Source organism: Hippocampus bargibanti, linkage group LG07 (genome assembly GCF_051943395.1).
Source record: "Hippocampus bargibanti isolate YZ-2025 linkage group LG07, ASM5194339v1, whole genome shotgun sequence".
Lineage (NCBI taxonomy): Eukaryota > Metazoa > Chordata > Actinopteri > Syngnathiformes > Syngnathidae > Hippocampus > Hippocampus bargibanti.
In genome coordinates, this window is record NC_142740.1 from 2819132 (window position 1) to 2841183 (window position 22052).

Consider the following 22052-nt stretch of genomic DNA (forward strand, 5'->3'; position numbering starts at 1 on the left):
AAGGGGCAATCAGGAGATTTTTATACATTTTAGATTTAATTTTTCCCATTTGGATTTTTTTTTCAAGCAGATCGTGAATGATTTTTGCGTTCGCCTAAGTAGAAGCTACGCACAAGAAGGCCGTGAAAGATTTTTTTTAAGACTTTGTTCCAGCCTGTCACGCAATTCTAAAAAAAAAAAAAATATTATAAAAAGTCACAAATGTTCATAATATAGAACAATAAACATTTCTTCAATTGAGCACGGCCCTCGGGTTGGATGTCAGCGTTAGCGTGGTTAGCGACAGGCACTTGTGACTGAATGTCAAGTGCATCTCCTGTTTGGCCAAGTGCTTTGTTAAATGTCAACAACAGGGGGTGGGTGGGGGTGGGAGTGGGAGTGGGAGGGTGGCATGGGGTGTGGGGGGGGTCACTTCAAGGCCAGTAGCTCTTAGAACGGGAGAATGGAAAAAAAGAGGAAAAAAAAGTAAATGCCTGGTATGAAAAGATGATAAATAGTGGTTATTCCAACGTCACGTGGCAGCTTTGGTGTTGTCCGCCTGATGTGCCGATCCAAAGGCTACAATAAATTACTAAAAGAAAAAAAAATGAAATTAAGTTTCATCATGGTTCATTTTCATGTCCCAGCGCTATTGTAATTTTTTTTTAAAAACAGTATTCAGTCAAACAACATTAACAGTTGTGTATCACCATTTGCGTGTAGTACCACTTTTCGCCACAACTCACAGAGCAGCACTGAGCACTACTCAAAGAGATGTCACCTCATAGAAGAAGAGCCGAAAGAATATACGGCTGTGAATATTTCTGCGAGCTGTTTTTATGTATTAATAATAATAATAATAATAATAATAATAATAATAACAACAATAATAATACATTTCATTGATAAGCGCCTTTCAAAACTGTTAAGGTCACGGGATACATTTTTCTTTGGGTGAGCAGCGGCAGCCACGCGTATCTGGAAGTATCTTGAAGCGGATTTATGCAGGACAGGAGATGTGAGACAATCTCTTTTCGTCAATAGATGCTACATCTGCGTGTTTGCTTTTAACATTTAGCTTGTAGTCGACGTGCACATTCCACCATGACGTCCCTGATCCACTGCTGAAAAGGACGCTTTGATCCTCTCCTCTTTCTGCGAGAACTGCTTAATGTCACAAAGAAGGTACAGAAAGTGCTGAAGAATGAATGACTCTATGTGTTTTTGTGTTGTCATATTATTAGTTATTATTTTTGTTTTTACTTTGTTAGTTCCGGGTTGGGTGAACGCTGGCGCGTGTGGCTGCCGCTGCTCACCCGCAGAAAAAATATCCTGTGACTGTAAAGTATCTTTGAGAGTTTTTATTATTATTATTAACATGGAAAAAGGGAACTTCTGTCCCCTTGTGAAAAAGAAAAAACATTGCCAGAGCATTCTATCTATTTGAGTTACTTCCGGGTTGAGTGATTATTAGCTAACTCTTAGCTAGCTAGCTTTCTATCTATTTGAGTTACTTCCGGGTTGAGCGATTATTAGCTAACTCTTAGCTAGCTAGCTTTCTATCCATTTGAGTGACTTCCGGGATGAGTGAACGCTGGCGCGTGTGGCTGCCGCTGCTCACCCACAGAAAAACGGATCCTGTGACTGTAAAGTGTAAAGTATTATTATTATTTTTATTGGTGTTTTGTTTTTGACTAAAAATATCAGCCGGTGTGTTTTGGGTATTTTTAGATGCTATAAAACGTTTTTCTGATGTCAGGAAACAAAAAATTGGTGTCGGTTGTCCTTTAAAAAAACATGTTTTACAATAAAGAAATGTTTGTGTGTTGACAGTAAACTTCAAGTGAGTGGCAACTTAAAATTTTTAGGGGGACGAATGATTCCCGTTTAGCTAAATTGCTAATTCCTGCGAATAAAGTGAACCGTGGTAGCGAGCGTGATGCGAATTCCTCCATGAAAAAAAAGGCTTTCACTGCATTCAACACAAGTGACGTCAGGAGGGTGTCGTTTTGTTTTTTTGGGGGTGGGACCTAACAGAGAAATACCTTAGACTCTGGCGCCACCCGGTGGAAGCGAGGTGCATCGACGCGGCAATCCTCTCAAAAAGCCAAGCGCTGTTCAATGGGCAGACTGTCTAGCAGGCACTTGAGCTGCTCTTCGCCCAGTTTGATTTTGTCCTCCAGTTTGCGTTGCTCGATGATAAGCGCCGACTTCATTTTGACAAAGTGCTCGTAGTCGGCCATGCCGTCCTCGGGTAGGTAGCTGGCTAGGATGTCGTAGACGGTCCGCTCGCGCCGGTCCAGGTTGTCCTTGAGCTCCTTGGCGTCCTCGTGTTGGCGTATCAGCAGCTTGCGTTTCTCCGTCAGCGTTCGCTGTAGGTAAAAAAATCAATAAAATAAAGGGGGTTGGATAAAAGAAGTCCAAGATGGCGCCCGAGTAGGCAGCCGTTAGCAAGTCGCTATTTGCTATCTATTAGCTATCTGGCTGGCTATCTAGCTCGCTGTTTATTAGCTATCTGGCTGGCTATCTAGCTCGCTGTTTATTAGCTATCTGGCTGGCTGGCTATCTAGCTAGGTATCTGTTGGCTATTGATTGGCTAGCTAGCAAGCTTTCTATCTATTTGAGTTACTTCCGGTTTGAGTGAACGCTGGCGCCTGTGGCTGCCACTCACAGAAAAACTGATCCAGTGACTGTAAAGTGACCTTGAGAGTTGCCGAGTAGTCAGCCGTTAGCAAGTCGCTATTTGCTATCTATTATCTATCTGGCTGGCTATCTAGCTAGCTATTTATTAGCTATCTGGCTGGCTATCTAGCTAGGTATCTTTTGGATCTTGATTGGCTAGCTAGCTAGCTTTCTATCTATTTGAGTTACTTCCGGGTTGAGTGAACGCTGGCACCTGTGGCTGCCGCTGTTCACCCACAGATAAACTTATCTTGTGACTGTAAAGTGACCGTGAGAGTTTCCGAGTAGTCAGCCGTTAGCAAGTCGCTATTTGCTATGTATTGTCTACCTGGCTGGCTATCTAGCTAGCTATCTATTCGGTATCTGACTGGCTGGCTATCTAGCTACGTATCTGTTGGCTATCGATTGGCTAGCTAGCTAGCTTTGTATTTATTTGAGTTACTTCCGGGTTGAGTGAACGCTGGCGCATGTGGCTGCCGCTGCTCACCCGTAGAAAAACTTATCTTGTGACTGTAAAGTGGCCTTGAGAGTTTCCGAGTAGTCAGCCGTACTTTCACTAGACTAATTATTGTTGTTTTGAGTCCAAGACGGCGCCGCGAGAGTGTCTGCCTTTACAGCAGCTCCGGTATTTTGTTTTTCTACTTCTTTCTTTCCTTTCATCTTCTTTTCATCACTTTTCTGCTGTGAAATGTCAATTTATCCAACGTGAGAGTAATTGTTGTTGTTTTGACTCCATGATGGCGCCGCGAGAGTGGCTGCCTTTACAGCAGCTCCTGTATTTTGTTTTTCTACTTCTTTCCTTCCTTTCATAACATTGCTTTATGACTTTCATTTAGAAGGATAACCTTTGTACATACCCGCTCCTCAGGCGTGGCCTCCTCATCCAGGCTGTTGAGGGCGTTCTCCACCCTGGCTAAGCGGCCCGACAGCGAGAGCAGCAGGCTCACCACCTTATCCAAGTCGCCCACGAACATACGGAACTTCTCCAGCTCGTTGGGTTTGCAAACTTGCTGGACGCGAGCCTCCACCTCGTCTCCCAGCGCGTTGTTGTCCAGCACGTCTTCGTGGAGGCTTTGGCGGGCCTCGCGCAGGACTTGAAGCTTCTTGCTCAGGCTGTCCATCAGCTCTTGCTGCATCAGAGCAAATGCATTTGATGGTGAATTTCAACTTGTTTTTGTACAGTGTTTGTCATGGATTAAATATACTACTACTAATAACAACAACAATAATAATAATAATAATAATACATTCCATTTCTAAGTGTTTTTAAAACTCTCAAGGTCACTTTACAGTCACAGGATCAGTTTTTCTGCAGGTGACAAGCGGCAGCCACAGGCGCCAGCGTTCACTCAACCCAGAATAACTCAAATAGATAGCTAGCCAGCTAGTTAATAGCCAGTTAGATAGCTAATAGATAGCCAGTTAGCCAGATATATAATAGATAGCTATAGCTAGCTAGCTAATTGATAGCCATCCAGCATATAGATAGCCAACTAGATAGCTCATAGCCAGCCAGTTAGGTGGCCAGATAGCTAATAGATAGCCAGCTAGACAGTTAGCTAACTAGCTAGATAGCCATATAGCTAATAAATAGTCAGCTACATAGCTAGCTAGCTAAATAGATAACTAATAGATCCATGTTCGTGCTTTGTTACAGCTTCACCTGTTGTTCAAGCGCTATATGGCTATCTATCCAGCTAGCTGGCTATCTCTTCGATATCTATTAGCTAGCTGGTTGGCTGGCTATCTATTAGCTATGTAGCTGGCTGGCTATCTATTAGCCATCTAGCTGGCTGGCTGGCTATCTATTAGCTATCTATCTGGCTGGCTAGCTACCTATTAGCTAGCTGGTTGGTTACCTGGCTATCTATTAGCTATCTGTTGGCTAGCTGGCTGGCGCGTGTGGCTGCCACTGCTCACCCACAGAAAAACTTATTCTGTGACTGTAAAGTGACCTTGACAGTTTTGAAAATCGCTTAGAAATGAAATTATTATTATAACATGGAAAAAAGGGAAATTCTGCCCCCTTGTGAAAAAGAAAAAAAACATTGCCAGAGGCCATGGCCAGCGCTTTATCGGCACCCAAGCATGAAAAAAATGGCGCTCAATGTCATATTTTCAATTCCCGGATACATTTGGGAATGGCAGTGAATAAGACAAATGTATTAGTTTACTTTCTTGTTGGCCAGATCCATGTCCAGTTCATCTTCCGAGTCTTCATAGTCCTCGTTCTGCTCCTGCATGTCTTTCATTTTGATGAGTAGCTCAGCTTTAGGGGCCGACGTGCTGTAATACGTCGAGCTGGTCACCAAGGCAACCGCCGCCGCCATGTTGTCCTCCTTCTCCCTGAAATAAGATCAGAACAGTATGAGAGTCTGTCTGTGTAAGCTCTCAGTCGTACAGGAGTGGTCCATCGATGAGAAGGTTTCTTCAGCCGTCATCTGCACTGCTTTGAAAGTGTTGGACGTTTCGCTTCTTATCCATGAGGCCTCGTCAGCAAACATTTTTTTTTCTGGTAGTTTAGGCCCTATATATATACCTGCTATCTATTTACCATCTATTAGCTGTCTAACTAGCTATCTAGCTAGCTATTAGTTATCTATTAGCTAGCTAACTTGATCTATTTGAGTTATTCTCAGTTGAGTGAACACTGGCACATGTGGCTGCCGCTGCTCACCCACAGAAAAAATGATCCTGTGATTGTTAAGTGACGTTGAGAGTTTTGAAAGGCGCTGATAAATGAAATGCGTGATTATTATTACTGTCCAGGCGTGGCAGTGCCAGACTCTGCTATGATTGGTCCCTGCTCTCAGGTTGAGGGGCGCAGAGGACTACTCCCTGCGGCTACACTGATTACTTCTATTGTCTTGCCTGATTAAATTCTATTGTCCTGCCTGAGTATTGGGTCTACGACTGGCCTGATTGCCCCATTTGCTCTGGTATCATGTCATCAGCATAACTAAGCCTATGTTGCCTAAGAAGTCGGTTGGCCGAATGATCCAAATTGAACCTCACCCCACCATGGTGATTTAGTGAAGGGTTTTGCTGTTTTATGAAGATAGCTTTTTTTTACTCCCCTTTCAAACCATCTATTTTCTTTCGCTAAGATTTTAACGTCATTGTCGTCAAAAGAGTGGTTGCTAGCTTTTAGGTGCACATGTATTGTCGATTGAGGCCCACTAGTATTATCCCTGCGATGATGATCAAGTCTTTTTTTGAGATTTTGTTTAGTCTCCCCAATGTATTGATCTTTACAATTTTCATTTTTACAATGTATTGAATAAACTACATTATTTTGTTTTTCATTTGGCAGCCTATCTTTTGGATGCACTAATTTTTTTCCTTCAAGTGTTTATCGGTTTGAAATAAGTAGGAATTTTGTGTTGCCAAAGGACTCTAGTTATGCTGATGAGATGATACCAGAGCAAATGGGGCAATCAGGCGAGTCGTAGACCCCATACTCAGGCAGGAGAGTAGAAGTAATCAGTCAAGACAATAGAAGTGTTAGTGTCTGATATAATAAGAGTCTGGCACCGCCACGTCTGGACAGTATGGATATATATATAGGGTTAAAACTACCAGCAAAAAAAATGCTTAGTTCGCTGACGAAGCCTCTTGGATAAGAAGCGAAACATCCGACACCTTCAAAGAAATACACATGACGGCTGAAGAAATCTTATCACCGATTGGGAGAGTGTGTTGTTTTATTTGAGTGATGCAATTCATCATTTTACCGACCTTTCCTCAGTCTGCCGGGTGACGTTCGGGGTTTTAGGAGGAACTTTCCTGCGTTGCTGCGCTCCTTCCAGCAGCTGCTCGCCCTGAGGGAACAGCCCCTCCATCAGGTCCATCGTGGTTTTCATCTTACTCTGGTCCAAGATGTCCGCCAGCGACTTGTCCTTGTCCATGATGTCGCGAGCCAGCTCTTCCCTCTTCTTCTCCTCAGATATCGTCGGGGTGGCGGTGTCCGAAGTCACACCGGGTTCATGAAGTTCTTTCTTGCGAGTGAAAGTGCAGAAGACCGAATCCTGCCCGCTGGCTCCCAAGCTGCCGAGTTTGCTAATATCAGGACCGCCAGTTCCGGCCGCAGACGCCTCGTCGGGTGACGGAAACGTCCTCCCGTTCTCTGTCTCCGGCATTCCCTGAGAGCGCACGATCCTGACGGGCACTTTTTTGACCGCGTTGCTTGGCTTTTCCGTCCCGTTTTCCATCCTGGAATGGAAAGAAAACACAGTGAGAATTAGTTTGAGGGAGGAGGGAAAAAATTTCCTGTGGCCACGTGCATGCTGATTTGAAATTCATTGCAAGGATGGCAGAGTTTTTTTTTCCATGCCCAGCGATGAGAATATCGGAACACACTGATCTGCTTTATGGATCAAGCAAATTTGAAATTTACTACAAAGCAGATAATGTCATACCTCGGTTTACGAACCCCTTGGCTGACGAACTTTTCGGTTTACGAACGTTAAATTTATGAAAATTTTACCTTGGCGTACGAACATTTTTCTGGATTTGCGAACGAGCCGTTCTCCAATAAGAAAATGGCTGCCGACTTTTTTTGTCCTCTATTCCCCGCCCCCAGTCTTCAGTTAAAGCCACGTGATTGGTCAAGAACGCAGCAGTGAGTGGAGGTGGTTTAAACATTAAAGAGACAGGCAGACGACAGAGAGAGAGTTTCAACTTTGATAGTTCAAAGGCAGAGTGTAGACTGCAAGGTTAAAATATCCTATCAATCAGGCTTCACAAACAACCCGCACAAGCCATCTGTACACTTGATGCAAAAAGCTATCCACCCAGTTAAACAGAACACAATTGATGAGGAACTAGATAAAATTCTCATCTCATCTCTCATTTTCTGTACCGCTTATTCCTCATTAGGGTCGCGGGGGTTGCTGGAGCCTATCTCAGCTGTCTTCGGGCACGAGGCGGGGGACACCCTGAATTGGTTGCCAGCCAATCGCAGGTGACACAAAGACATACAACAGACACTCTCACACTCACACCTAGGGACAATTTGGAGTGGTCAATCTGCCTGCCATGCATGTTTTTGGAGTGTGGGAGGAAACCGGAGGACCCGGAGAAAACCCACGCGGGTCCGGGGAGAACATGCAAACTCCACACAGGGAGGCCGGACCGGGACGCGAACCGGCGACCTCTGCACTGTGAAGCCGGTGTGCTAACCACTCGACTACCGGGCCGCCTCACTAGATAAAATTATCACAGAAAAAGCACCTAATAGGGATCATTCCTCTCGATGGTGAAAGAAGAAGGTTACGTTCCTCATCAAGTGTTTAATGCTGATGAAACCGGCCACTCCATTCCATCAAGCCATCAACGACCATCACAAAGGCCAATAAAATGACTTTATTATATAGTACAGTTTATTTCCTTAATTATAATACTATAGCACATTTATTATACATAAAATAATGTATATTTTGTGCAGTTTTAAGGCTTAGAAAATTAGAAAGTAGAAAATTACGTTTTATGGGGACCTGGGAACGGATTATTCTCATTTTAATGGTTTCCTATGGGAAATTAATGTTTGGGATACACACTTTTCGCCTTACACACTCTGTCTGGGAACCAATTAAGTTTGTAAGCCAAGGTATCACTGTATTATTATTACTTCACTTGAGATGTCTCAATCGGTTCCTGTGTACCCAAAAAACACACACAAAAAAAAAACCTACCCGTTTGAGTCTTGATCCTGAAGTGACACAGGTGGCTTGTCGCTGAGTCTCTGCGGCGAAAAGTGCGGGGAAGGCGTGCGGCGTGCCGCCTCCATGGCTCCCGGCGTCCGGTTGAAGTGAGTTTGCGCTGTCGCGTGAAGCGCAACGGCACCGACTTGCTCTATTTCCGCTATTTTTTTAGCCTCGCTGTTCTGATTGTGACTTGCGGGGCGCGTCGCGTCGTCCCGGTTGACGTCGGGGCATCTGGGCGGCGTCACCTGAGAGCGTCCGGACTCTGTCGCTTTGTCGTTGACAGCGCCCGAAGCAGCTGTGGTAGGAGGAGGTCGCTCGCAGTCCTCCAGGAAGCTGAGGATGACAACCAAAAAAAGCTTTTAATTACACACGCCGTAAACTATCATTCATCTCCAGGCTTACTCTCGGCAGCTGCCACTACGATTAAAAAAAAAAATGTCTCCTCCCTTGACTGGAACCGCCAGGATACTTCAGTTCCCACAAAAACACCCGTGAGGAATAAACAATCCTCCAGAGTGCTTTATGATTCTTGCCTGGTAGTGTTGCACACGTGTCACAAGCTATACAGTGATACCTTGGCTTACGAACTTAATTGGTTCGCAGACAGAGTGTGTAAGGCGAAAAGTGTGTGTCTCAAAAATTCATTTTCCATAGGAAACCATTAAAATGAGAATAATCCGTTCCTAGGTCCCCATAAAATATAATTTTCTACTAAATAAGCCTTAAAACTACACAAAATATACCATATTTTATGTATAATAAATTTGCTATCGTATTGTAATTAAAAAAATAAACTGTACAGTATAATAAAGTCATTTTATTTACCTTTGCGATGGTCGTTGATGGCTTGATGGAATGGAGTGGCCGATAATAGATGACTAAAAGATAGCTAGCTAGTTAGACAGATAATAGATAGCAAATAGATAGCTGACCCCGTTCAACCGTTAAACCGGGAATAACTCAAATAGATCAAGTTAGCTAGCGTCAGACTTGTTACAAGCTTGGTCGGCGTTGTTGGTTTTGTTGCTGGGATTACAACACATGATGTGTAAAATTTGACGGGAGCATTTTAAACCCATCTGGTGAGCAACAATAAAAGCCACACACCTTGAGGGAGGGTTGAGTGGTCCAGCAGGTTTATCCTCCATCTGGGAATGTTCCTTCTCCGGCGTTATGGCGGGATCGCGAATAGTCTAAAGAAAAAAACAGCAAAATCATCTTAGCTCCTGGCAATTTCCTGGTTGTGAAAAGGGATTCGTGGGAATAACGATGTCGGTCTCCGCCTCAAAGCGAGGCGTGTCGCAAAAGAACTAATATTGTTATTGGATGTCGCTTTAGGTTTGACTTCAAAAGCTCTCGACGACTTTTAAAAAGAACTCCACTCTCCGGGATTTGCACACTGCAAGAATCGAAATAAGGAAAATCCGACTGGACCCTCCGCACCCTGCCCACCACCTTTTCCAGCGACTCCCACTTAGGCAAGCACTACCGTTGCGCACTAAATCCAGCAGACATTTAAACTGCTTCTTTCCCCAAGACATTAATTCTAAACAGTAACCCAAATATAACTGTATAGTGCCTCCATTTTTCTTATTGTGATAGTAGTGCAGCGTGTTCTACCGGAGACAAATTCCTTGTGTGTTCTCAGTGTCTACAACTCATGACCAAAAGTTAGCGGACACCAGGGCAGACAACTCTGAAAAGTTGCCTGCCCGGCCATAAAGTTGCCTGCCCCAAATAGATAGAGAGATAGCTAGCTAGCCAATCGATAGCCAACAGATAGCTAGCTAGATAGCCAACCAGTTAGATAGTAAATACAGTAAAGTCTCGTTATATCGATATCGGATATATCGATAGTCCCGGTTATATCGATACTATTTCTATGCACGCACGGAGAAAATTACATGCAAACAGGGTCGGATATATCGATAGTCCCGGTTATAGCGATATTTTTTCGGACTCCCTTGAATATCGATATAACGAGACTTTACTGTAGATAGCTAGCTAGATAGCTAGCTAGCCAGCCAGATAGCTAGCAAGCCAGCCAGAGCTAATAGATAGCAAATAGCCAGCAAATGATAATAATAATACTAATAATAATCATACATTCCGAAAACCAAAATTCCGAAATTTCCAAATGAAGACCAAGATTTCGAAAGCGGAAAAATTTATTCCGCTTTCGAAATCTTCGTTCAAACATTAGCTTTATCGAAAAAAAGCTAACATTTAATTTGAATTTTTTTTTGTTTAAAAAAAAAAAAAAAAAAAAAAATAAAAAGTTGTCGGCCACGCGGGCGGAGACGTTTTGTAAGTTGTACGCCCGACGTAAAAGTTGCACGCCCCGAGCGTCCGGGCAGGCCTTGTTTCAGACACTGGTGTTCTACATACGTGGCAATCAAGATGATTCTGATTCTGATTCTGAAAAACCAAAAAAGTCATCCTCACCTGTCCATAAAACTCAGCTGAAGGTGAAGATCGAGATCTTTCGTGAAAACAAGGAGGTGTGATACTCTCCTTGGAGCTCGGTTCCAGAATGTTATCGGCGGACCGGAATCGTCCGGAGGTTCGTGTTTCGGGAGGTTTCTTGTGGGTGTTCCACCTGGCCTCGTACTCTGCAAAGGTACCAAGTCGTTTCTGGTCCAGGACAGAGTACTTTGGACCATCCGAGGGATCGTCTACCGCTAATTGTCCCTTTGGAGGTAGGCTCCGTTTCATTTGGAACATTTCGGACTGTGGGATTCTCCGTTTTGGTCGACGTCTGGTCAGGGAATGTCAATTTTCCATTTTGTTGGTCAGGGAAGGAGTTTGTGCTTTGTTCTTCTTGTACTCCAACTTCGTGGATTTTGTCCGGTTCAGAGAAGGACTTGACTTTCTTTTGGGCTCCGAAACGTTTGCGTCCGCCGATGCGCAAAGGTGCAGATTTATTGTTCCCCGTTTCTGACAGTGTGGGAAGAGGATTGAGATCTTTCCTGACCATCGCCGACGAATGTTCTACCGCAACGGGTTCTAGATCTTTCCTTCTGAAGGAAGTAGCTTTAAGAACCCGAGCTTGCGCTTCCTTCAAGTTATCTTTGTAGGTGTTGGTAAAGGGGCTCTCTGCCAATGCTGGGGCGGAACTCTGATTGGATTTCCACAAATCCTGGTGGTCTTGGTTCTCATCGGGAAGAGTCGCCGCACTCTTACTCTTTTGCAGCTTGGCTCTTCTCATCTGGATTTCGTTTTTTAAGGTGGTAGCAAAGCGGTCGTTGCGTCTGATCGCCTTGGATTCGACCGTCTCGTCAGGATTGACGGCTTTTGAGGTTTCGTCCTCGTTTTCCGTGGTCAGCGAGTGGAGGATGGGGGTGGCCCGGGGGCAGATGTTGTCGCCGGCTTGGTTGCGGTGTCTTCGATCTTGGGGGAATTCTCTGTGGTGCAGGGGAAGGGATCGGCGTTGGCTGGAGAGTCTGATCGGGGGACAACTGGGGTATGGAGCCTCTTCACTTTGTCCCTTGTGGCTCCTGAGGTCATCGCCAATAGTTTTGGGGGGTGAGGTTTCCATAGCGGAGGTCAGGTGTTGTTTACTGTATCCGTTGGTTTCTCTAGCGTTTGAGGGGTGTTGTGGAGAATATTTGACTTTGGTGACCGCATTCTGATCAGTTCCAGTTTGGGTTAAGTTGAGGTTGGACATCGTTGGCCTGTCTTCTGGTTTTCCCAATGGAGGTTGCGATTTAGTGAGGCAGTAGTGTCGGCTTTGCCCGGCGCTCTCAATTTTTGGGTCTTTGGGAGCAATTCCTTGAGACGTGCTTAAATTCCTTCTGTTGTTCAGGCCGGCGGATTGAGTAAAACCATTGGTAGGCAGCTCCTGCATGCTGGAGAAATAGGCGCCGACATTTAGTGGCTTGGGAGCCGTAGCGGGCCACGGTTGCGTGCTTTTCTCGCCTGGATTTTTGGGATGTGCGGGGTGCCGGATATCGCAGGTGGAGACGGAGTGCTGCTTGTTTGAGTTGAACTGGACGTGAGAGTAAACATGACCCTTGTCGTGTTTCGGGGATGGATTTTGGACACCACGATCTTCAGCAGTAGGCTTCCGCGAATTGGGCGCTTCGGGATGAACTGCGACGAAGCCTCTTTCCTTAGTGGCGGCAAAACTGTCACTGCGTGCCGGCGGGAGTGGCGGCGGTGGCGACGGGGAGGAGCTTGTCTTTTTATCTGGGACATACCAGACAGGTCCGCAAGTCGGTCGACCGGATGTGGAGTGACGGGATCCAGCCTGGTCGTCAGTTTGGGGGCCTTCGCAGCCTCCCGGGATGTGAAAGTACGTCAGCCTGTCATCCGGTTTGACTCCCTCCATCACACTTTGGCCGCTCCGCCCATTGACGGGTTTTCCTCCGGCATCGCACTGGCTAACTTTGTACAGTACGTTCTCAGTGGAGGCGGCGTTGCTTTTTGAGAGCGTGAAGTCCGGCGTGCCGGAGCTGGCGGAGAACGAGCTGTAGGCAGAGTCTCGTTTGCCCCCGCCGCCTCCGAGGTGCTCTATGCTGTTGTTGGACTTAGCAAGGGACAGTTGACCAGCCGGGTACGGGTGGGCGACGTGTTCTAGGCTGTCCATGCTGCCCAGAGAGCTGAACTGGTCCGAAACCCTGCAGAGGTTGGTTTGCTCCCAACCGGAGGACAGGTCGGTTGATGACGAACTGGGAGTTGAAAATGACCAAAAAGGAGATGCTTATTATTGACAGAAATGCATTAACTCATTCGCTGCCATTCCCGAATTTATTCCGTTTTTTTTTTTTTTAATACTTGGGTGCCGATAAAGTGCTGGTCAGACATCTGGCAGTGTTTTTTATACTTCCACGAGCGGGCAGCATTTGCCTTTTGTCCATGTTAGCGCTTTGTTACAGCTTTAACTGTTCGTCTGTGTAAGCTCTCAGTCGTACAGGAGTGGTCCATCGATGAGAAGGTTTCTTCAGCCGTCATCTGTACAAAAGTGAAGGTTTCGGACGTTTCGCCTCCTATCCAAGAGGCTTCGTCAGCGAACTAAAGTCTGACTGGTCGTATCGGCCCCATTTATATATCCCTAATGTCCAGACCTGGTGGCGCCGGACACAGCTATGATAGGTCCCTACTCTCAGGTTGGGGGGGGGCGTGGGACCCCCCCCCTGTGGCCCCACTGATTGTTCCTACATTCCTGACTAACGATTGGCCTATTACACCCACTCCCCCCGGTATCACCTCATCAGCATAACGACCCTCATCAGCATTGCGAAAGTTGCCTAACCTGTTTTGCCTGAGCAGGCTATTGTATGAACGATCCAAATTGAACCTCACACCACCAGACCGGTTTAATGAAGGATTTTGTTGTTTTATAAGAATCGCCTCTTTCACCCCCCTTTCAAACCATCTATGTTCTTTCGCTAAGATTTTAACCTCATTGTCGTCAAATGAGTGGTTGCTAGCTTTTAGGTGCAAATGTACTGCCGATTGAGGCCCACTAGTATTATCCCTGCGATGTTGATAAAGTCTTTTTTTGAGAATTTGTTGAGTCTCCCCAATGTACTGCTCTTTACAATTTTCATTCTTACAATGTATGGAATAAACTACATTACTTTGTTTTTCATTTGGTAGCCTATCTTTTGGATGCACTAATTTTTGCCTTAACGTGTTTATCGGTTTGAAATAAGTAGGAATTTTATGTTGCCAAAGGACTCTTTGTAATTTTTCAGAAACTCCTGCAATGTACGGTACTGCTACTCCTCTCCTTTTAGAATCTTGAGAATTATTGGTTTCGTTCGCTATTCTTTCTTTCTGACATTTGTTGAATGACCACTGAGGGTACCCACAGTTAGTGAGTGCTGTCCTGATATGTTTTGCCTCCTTTTCTCTACCTTCAGTGCTAGTTGGTATTAGTTTAGCCCTATGCTGGAGGGTTCTGATAACTCCTAGTTTATGTTGTAAAGGGTGGTTAGAGTCAAAAAGTAAGTATTGGTCAGTGTGCGTAGCCTTCCTAAAGACTTCTGTTTTTAGCGCTCTGTCCTCTTTTATAATTACTTTACAATCCAAGAAGGCTAGTTGGTTCTCTTGAATGTCCTCACGAGTAAATTTAATGTTGAAGTCTACAGAGTTGAGATGATCTGTGAAGGATTGAATTTCTTGTTTCTTAATTATGACAAAAGTATCGTCCACATATCTAAACCAGTGTCTAGGTTTTGTCCCTGGGAAGGATGTGAGGGCCTGTTTCTCCATCTCTTCCATGTAAAGATTAGCCACTATGGGTGAAACTGGTGAGCCCATAGCACAACCATGGATTTTCTTAGCGAAAGAACATAGATGGTTTGAAAGGGGGGTGAAAGAGGCGATTCTTATAAAACAACAAAATCCTTCATTAAACCGGTCTGGTGGTGTGAGGTTCAATTTGGATCGTTCATACAATAGCCTGCTCAGGCAAAACAGGTTAGGCAACTTTCGCAATGCTGATGAGGGTCGTTATGCTGATGAGGTGATACCGGGGGGAGTGGGGGTAATAGGCCAATCGTTAGTCAGGAATGTAGGAACAATCAGTGGGGCCACAGGGGGGGGGTCCCACGCCCCCCCCCCAACCTGAGAGTAGGGACCTATCATAGCTGTGTCCGGCGCCACCAGGTCTGGACATTAGGGATATATAAATGGGGCCGATACGACCAGTCAGACTTTAGTTCGCTGACGAAGCCTCTTGGATAGGAGGCGAAACGTCCGATACCTTCACTTTTGTACAGATGACGGCTGAAGAAACCTTCTCATCGAAGCTTTAACTGTTGTTAAAGCGCTATATAAATCAATATGTATGTATTGTATTGTATTTTGCACAGCAGCCCCCATTTCAAGCACAGATAACTCCAGATCCATATCACTCAGGAATTAACTTTTTTTCTAATTAAAGAAGAGAGTACAAGGTTTCTTACGCTGAATTGAATGTTCATGTAGTTCTAAAACTCAAGATTCTGTAAAATGTGAAGATCCTGCAATTTGAATGAAAATGACAAAAACCCTGGCACTGGAGTGGACACATTTTCGCACATCGTCTGGCAGTGAATGAGTAAAATTGGCTATCTGTTCGCCGGCTAATGGCTATCTATTTTCTGGCTAATATCTATCTATTCGCTGGCTAATGGCTATCTATTCGTTAGCTAATAGCTATCTATTCACTGGCTAATGGCTATCTGTTCGCTGGCTAATGGCTATCTATTTGCTGGCTAATGGCATCGATACACTAGCTATTAGCTATCTATACGCTAGCTATTAGCTATCTATTCACTAGCTATTAGCTATCTATTCGCTAGCTATTAGCTACCTATTCGCTAGCGAGTGTGACTGTGGAGTGACCTTGGGAGTTTTGAAGGGCGCTTGGAAATGAAATGTATTATTATTATTATTATTATTATTATTATTATTATTATTATTATTATTATAAAACTTTCTACTTGCTCGGATTAAATAAATGTAATCAACAATGAAATTCAGTGGATATTTCACATTTGGATGTCACTTTTTTTCCTACAACCCTATGTCCAAAGGTCACATGTGACAAAACGTTGCTTAAGGGGGGAAAAAAAAAGCCTAACCTCGCATCGTATGTGGCACGCCACACAACCGCCGAGGGTGGAGAAGATTGCGTTTTGGTTGACTCTGATTGCCCTTCGTTGAACTTGGTGGAGTGCCAGGAGTGCGGCCTGCTAATGGGTTCAGTGCGCCTGAATACAGAGAGGAAAACAAAATGCAGTTTAGATACACACACACACACACACACATATTATATATACATACACACAGTAAAGTCTCGTGATATCGATATCGGATATATCGATAGTCCCGGTTATATCGATATTATTTCTATGCACGCACGGAGAAAATTACATGCAAACAGGGTCGGATATATCGATAGTCCCGGTTATATCGATATTTTTTCGGACTCCCTTGAATATCGATATAACGAGACTTTACTGTATATATATATATATATATATATATATATACACACACACAACCATATTTTTCGGTGTATAAGGCGCACCCCGAATGAATGGTGTATTTTCTAACTTTTTCCATATATAATATATATAGTTTAGAGACCTGTTGTGGCTCAATATTACTTCACATATAAGGTGTGCCTGCATATAAGGGTCATCTTTTGAAGAAAATCAAGGCGTTTGGCTGTGCCTTATACACCAGAAAATACGGTACATGTCTCATCTTTGAAAAATGATAGCGTTATAAGCTAAAATCTAAAGATGGGGATGAACAATTCAATTAAAAAGACTGAGAAAAAAACTAAATGGTATACAGTGATACCTTGGCTTACAAACGTAATTGGTTCCCAGAGAGAGTGTGTAAGGCAAAAAGTGTCTATCCCAAAAATTAATTTCCCATAGGAAACCATTAAAATGAGAATAATCCATTCCGAGGTCCCCATAAAACATAATTTTCTATTGTCTAATTCTCTAAGCCTTAAAACTAAACAAAAGTAACCTTATTTTATGTATAATAAATGTGCTATTGTATTATAATTAAAGAAATAAACGGTACTGTATATTAAGGTCATTTTATTTACCTTTGTGATGGTCGTTGATGGCTTGATGGAATGGAGTGGCCGGTTTCATCAGCATTAAAGGCTCACCTCAAAACCCACTTGTTTAAAATTGCTTTCAATGTATAGTTCTATCTGCTATTTTACTATGTATCATTTTACTTATGGTTTTATTGTTATGTGCTTTGTTTTATTGTTTTTATTGTAAAGTGTCCTTGGGTGTTTTGAAAGGCGCTTGAAATAAAATGTATTATTATTATTATATAGTCTTCTTCTATCACCATCTTGAGGAATGATCCCTTGTAGGTGCTCTCTCTGCGATAATTTTATCTAGTTCCTCATCAATTGTGTTCCGTTTACACTCTCAGTCTACACTCTGCCTTTGAACTATCAAAGTTGAAACGAGCCCAAATTTCACTGTTTTCTATCAATTTTCTCACTGTCGTCTGCCTGTTTCTTTAATGTTTGAACCACCTCCCCTCACTGCTGCGTTCTTGACCAATCACGTGGCTTTAACCGAAAACAGGGGCGGGGAATAGAGGACAAAAATGATTCGGCTGCCATTTTCTTGTTAGGAGAACGGACTCCTTCGCGAACGACATCACTCATTGTGGCGCTCCGTGTGTATCCCGAAAAATAGTTCGTATGCCAAGGTAAAATTTTCATAAATTTAACGTTCGTAAACCGAAAATTTCGTAAGCTAAACCCAGGTATCACTGTAATTAACATTACTGCCAATATTTAATGACGAAAAGGGAATCAAAAGTATCTCAAAATTCTATTTAACAATTTTTGCGTTTCCCGTACAAACTTTCTTTTTACACATCCAAAAATGTGCACAAATGGTACAAAATACAGCCGGTTGACAGGTATGCAGGAGGAATGAAGCTAATGACAATCCACATGCCGGAGAGGAAAGCTACAAGTCGCTACGAAAAAGGAAGAAATAGCGGAGTAAAATGGGTAAAAAAAATAAATGAATAAAAGAAGCTGAGTATGGAAGGTTTTTGTTGTTGTTGGGTATACGGCGACATGAGGGTTAAGCTACTACTGGTCACTTGGACGACGCCACAAAACTGTACCTCATTGAACTTCGTAAAATCTTGGTAAGGAAGCTTCGGGCCACATGCACGTCATTCTCTGAGGGCATTTTCTGGGCTACAATGTCCACCATTTTCATATTCCTGGACAGCAATGGAAGGAACACACGCGTACAGACTAACATATACACTTTTTTTCCTCCTTTCAATTTAGTAAAAACTGTGTTAGCATCGCGAGATGCGATGGTGTGAGCTTGTCCATTGAAATGAGAACGTCACACCCCACCCGCCTCACCCTTCCAAAAATGTGTCGTGGAAATTCTATCATTAAATAAAACCGGTTTTAAATTATTATTTTATTGCTTTGGTACAACGGCGGCTTCGGAGCTGCATACTTTGGCCACCAGGGGACAGTATATCGCAGACAAGAGGAACCACAATAAACGGTCACACTTCTTAGCAGACTGCAGTAATAGTTGTCACAAATACAAAAGGAAAACACTACAAAGAAGCTCCCTGTAGGCTAAATGTCACCTCACATGCCGCCAAATTAATAAATCCAATTAGCTATACAGTAAAGTCACACATACACAAATACTAGTCATGATATAAAACCACAAACTCTTTCTTCATATTCTCCTTAATTCTGTTTGAAGTTGACATGTTTTTATTGATATAACACAGTATTATTTTCCTTTATTAAAACAGATTCTGGGCTGGCCGGACGAGACTGACGGAATTTCATTGGCGAAAATGAATTTTGATGTAAAAGTAAATGTGTTACAATTGACAATTAGCGTTATTGTCATTTATTTATGTTTTTTTTTTGTTCTGGTGTTTATTGTTCTTTAATTGTATAAAGTGTCCTTGGGTGCTTTAAAAGGTGCTTGCACATTAAATGTATTATTATGACAAGCTATTAGCTAGATACCTATCAATTAACTAGCTGGCTATCTATAGCTATCTATTCGCTGTCGAGCTATGTAACTGGCTATCTATTAGCTATCACGTTATCTAACTGGCTGGCTATGAGCTATCTAGCTGGCTGGCTAGCAATTAGCTAGCTAGCTAGCTATAGCTATCTATTAGATAAGTGGCTAACTGGCTATCTCTTAGCTATCTAACTGGCTATCTTTCTATCTATTTGAGTTATTCCGGGTTAAGTGAATGCTGGCACGTGTGGCTGCCGCTGCTCGCCCACAGGAAAACTTATACTGTGACTGTAAAGTGACCTTGAGAGTTTTGAAAGGTGCTTATAAATGAAATGAAAATGATTATTGTTATTATTATTATTATTACAAACTTAGGACAAATTAAACTTAGATGAAGTGCAACTAGCTAGCTAGCTATTTGCTATATATTAGCTATCTATCTAGCGAGCTAGCTATCGATTAGTTTTCTATTATCTAGCTAGCCAGCTAACTTTCTATCTATTTGAGTCATGTGTATGTATATGTGGGCATGGGCCAGGATGCGCCAGATAGCACGTTGAGACCCCCCCTTAAGTTTTCAAAATAAAATATGTAAATATATACAGTAATATTTATTCGCTATCTATCTAGCTTGCTATCTATTAGCTGTCTAGCTAAATGTCTAGCTAGCTATAACCTGTCTATTGTGTTGTCATATTTGTTAGTTTTTGTTTGCTTTTTTTACTTTATGTTACTTCCGGGTTGAGTGACGCTGGCACGTGTGGCTGCCGCTGCTCACCCGCAGAAAAGAATAATCTGTGATTGTAAAATGACCTTGAGAGTTTTGAAAGGCGCTTATAAATAAAATGTATTATTATTATTATTATTATTATTATTATCATTATTATTATTATGCAATAATAAAGAAGTGTCACAGCACCCCCTGCCGGCCAAGTTTAGACATGAAAAATTCCCAGGATGTTTGTTGTTCGACACGAAATGTGCATTCACCGTTGGAATCGTGATGTCAGGACATGGCTGAGATGTCCATAGACGGGAACATATGGTCTGCAGGACTACACGAGCCCAGCGTGGGGGTGGCTGGGGGGCGTGGGGGGTAAAGAAGGGGGTTGGGGGTAGTACGGCTTAGGGATAGGAGAATCTCTTATGTGAATCAGATCAGCTACTTCACCCCTTTACAGCAAGCTGTCGTCTGCCTCCTGGTTAACCCAATCGATCTTCCACCAACAAAACAACAAAAATGTCAATAATAGTGACGTGGGCCACCAATGACTGAACAAGATTGAAGGCAGGCTGGAAATTTGGGGGGGGGGGGGGGGTGTCGAGTTTATATTATTATTTATATGTCCATTTTATTTATGCAGCTTGCATTGCTTGAGAATCAAAACAATGGCTTCAGATTCTGAGAATATGCTTTCTTGTTCCACATCCAGTGATGAATATGATTCAAATAGTTCTGAAGAGGAAAGCATGCATGTTTGCAATCGATTAAAGAATTATATGTGCCATTTTGAGGCAACATTGGGGGAAAATCTCTCACCCAAAAAAAAAGAGGCACAAAATGGCGACCTCCAATGGCCACTTCCGCTTCCACAGGCTGATAAATTCCTTATATGGAGCTTGGATGCCCTCTTCTGGAGGCTTTTGGATGCAACACGGTTCTCAGACCAAACATGTACAGCAAAATACATTGACGTGATGGAAGGACTGCTACAATATGTCTTTTTTCGGTCAGGGGGCGGTCCTTTCGTGACGTCACGTACGGACTCGTCACCAACTCAAAAACAAGACTTCCTGAATATTCAGAGTGAGTCTTAAAACGTAAAATATAGCTATATGCGGTGGAATCTTATTAAAATACGCTCAGTAGAAGTCATTTGAAGCCATTTTACAAATTATGGACACAACTTGTCTGGAGGACAACCGACGCCTTCGGAGAAACCTTCTGAAACTAGCCATTTCTGAGGTCATTTTGAAGTAGTTTTGGGACACTTTAAGTCATTTTTATTGGTGTTTTGCATTTGACTAAAAATATCAGCCTGCGTGTTTTGGGTATTTTAGATGCTATAAAAAGCTTTTCTGATGTCAGTTAGGAAACAAAAAAATGGTGTCGGTTGTCCTTTAAAACTGTGTGTGATGTTTCAAAGGTCAAGAATTTTGGACAAAGGCTTCAACTCCGATTAGACTCGGACCAGACAAATAAAAGCGCTGGATTTAGGGGGTTGCGCCCTTGACTAAAAAAATAAAAAAAGGCTTTTGATGAATCCGTGACAGGGAGGTCCTTCATTCTGAAAAAAAAAACCATTCAACTTTCATAAACTATTGCTTTCAAATATATATTAATCAAAATAATAATAATATAATAATAATAATAATAATTGTGGATTAGTATTAAAAAAAAGCTTATTGGGAAACAAAGCGCGTGGCGGAACTCCCATCTCGGTGGTTTCTGGGGCACTCGCAGGCAAGCCACACATGGCGTCGGCCATTGGTATGCAAATGAGTGTGGCTTTATTAGGCCTATCGTCAGGGCTACAGCTGGCCTGGTACAGATATGCTTGGATAGTGAATCAGTTGAGCTACAATGCAGGGGGGGCTGGGACGTAGTTGGGTCGGACCACCATAGTCACGTTTGATCGGAAATGGACATCAAGGAGGTATTTTTTTCCCAATTTATGTTGAGAAGAAAAACAAGTACAGCAAAATGCATTGACGTGATAGAAGGACTGCTACAATGTGTCCTCAGAATCAGAATCAGGTCAGGGGCGTTCCTTCAGTGACGTCACGTACGGACTCGTCACCAACTCAAAAACAAGACTTCTGGAATATTCAGCCATGTTTGTAAAATACGCTCAGTAAAAGTCATTTGAAGCCATTTTACAAATTATGGACACAACTTGTCCGGAGACGTCGGTTGTCCTTTAAGCAGGCTAAAATAATAATAATAATAATAATAATAATAATAATAATAATAATAATAATAATAATAATAATAATAATAATACATTTCATTTATAAGCGCCTTTCAAAACTCTCAGGGACACTTTACAGTCACGGGATATTTTTTCTGCAGGTGAGCAGCGTCAGCCACACGCGCCAGCGTTCACTCAACCCGGAAGTAATGTGGTCATCACAAGAAAACCTTTATTTGTCTTACCCAATGACACAGTTTACAGCA

General features: G+C 43.0%; 1 protein-coding gene across 1 annotated transcript in view; it reads right to left on the bottom strand.

Annotated features, from left to right (window-relative positions):
- Positions 1-15: 15 nt before the first annotated feature.
- The window catches only part of shroom2a (shroom family member 2a), a 43952-nt gene continuing 21915 nt past the window's right edge, over positions 16-22052 (bottom strand). The window contains 9 exon segments of the mRNA XM_089000389.1: positions 16-2351; positions 3519-3791; positions 4836-5007; positions 6400-6873; positions 8355-8699; positions 9474-9559; positions 10812-11042; positions 11044-13036; positions 15941-16069. Coding sequence (XP_088856515.1) covers positions 2079-2351; positions 3519-3791; positions 4836-5007; positions 6400-6873; positions 8355-8699; positions 9474-9559; positions 10812-11042; positions 11044-13036; positions 15941-16069 — 3976 coding nt within the window. The 3' untranslated portion in view covers positions 16-2078.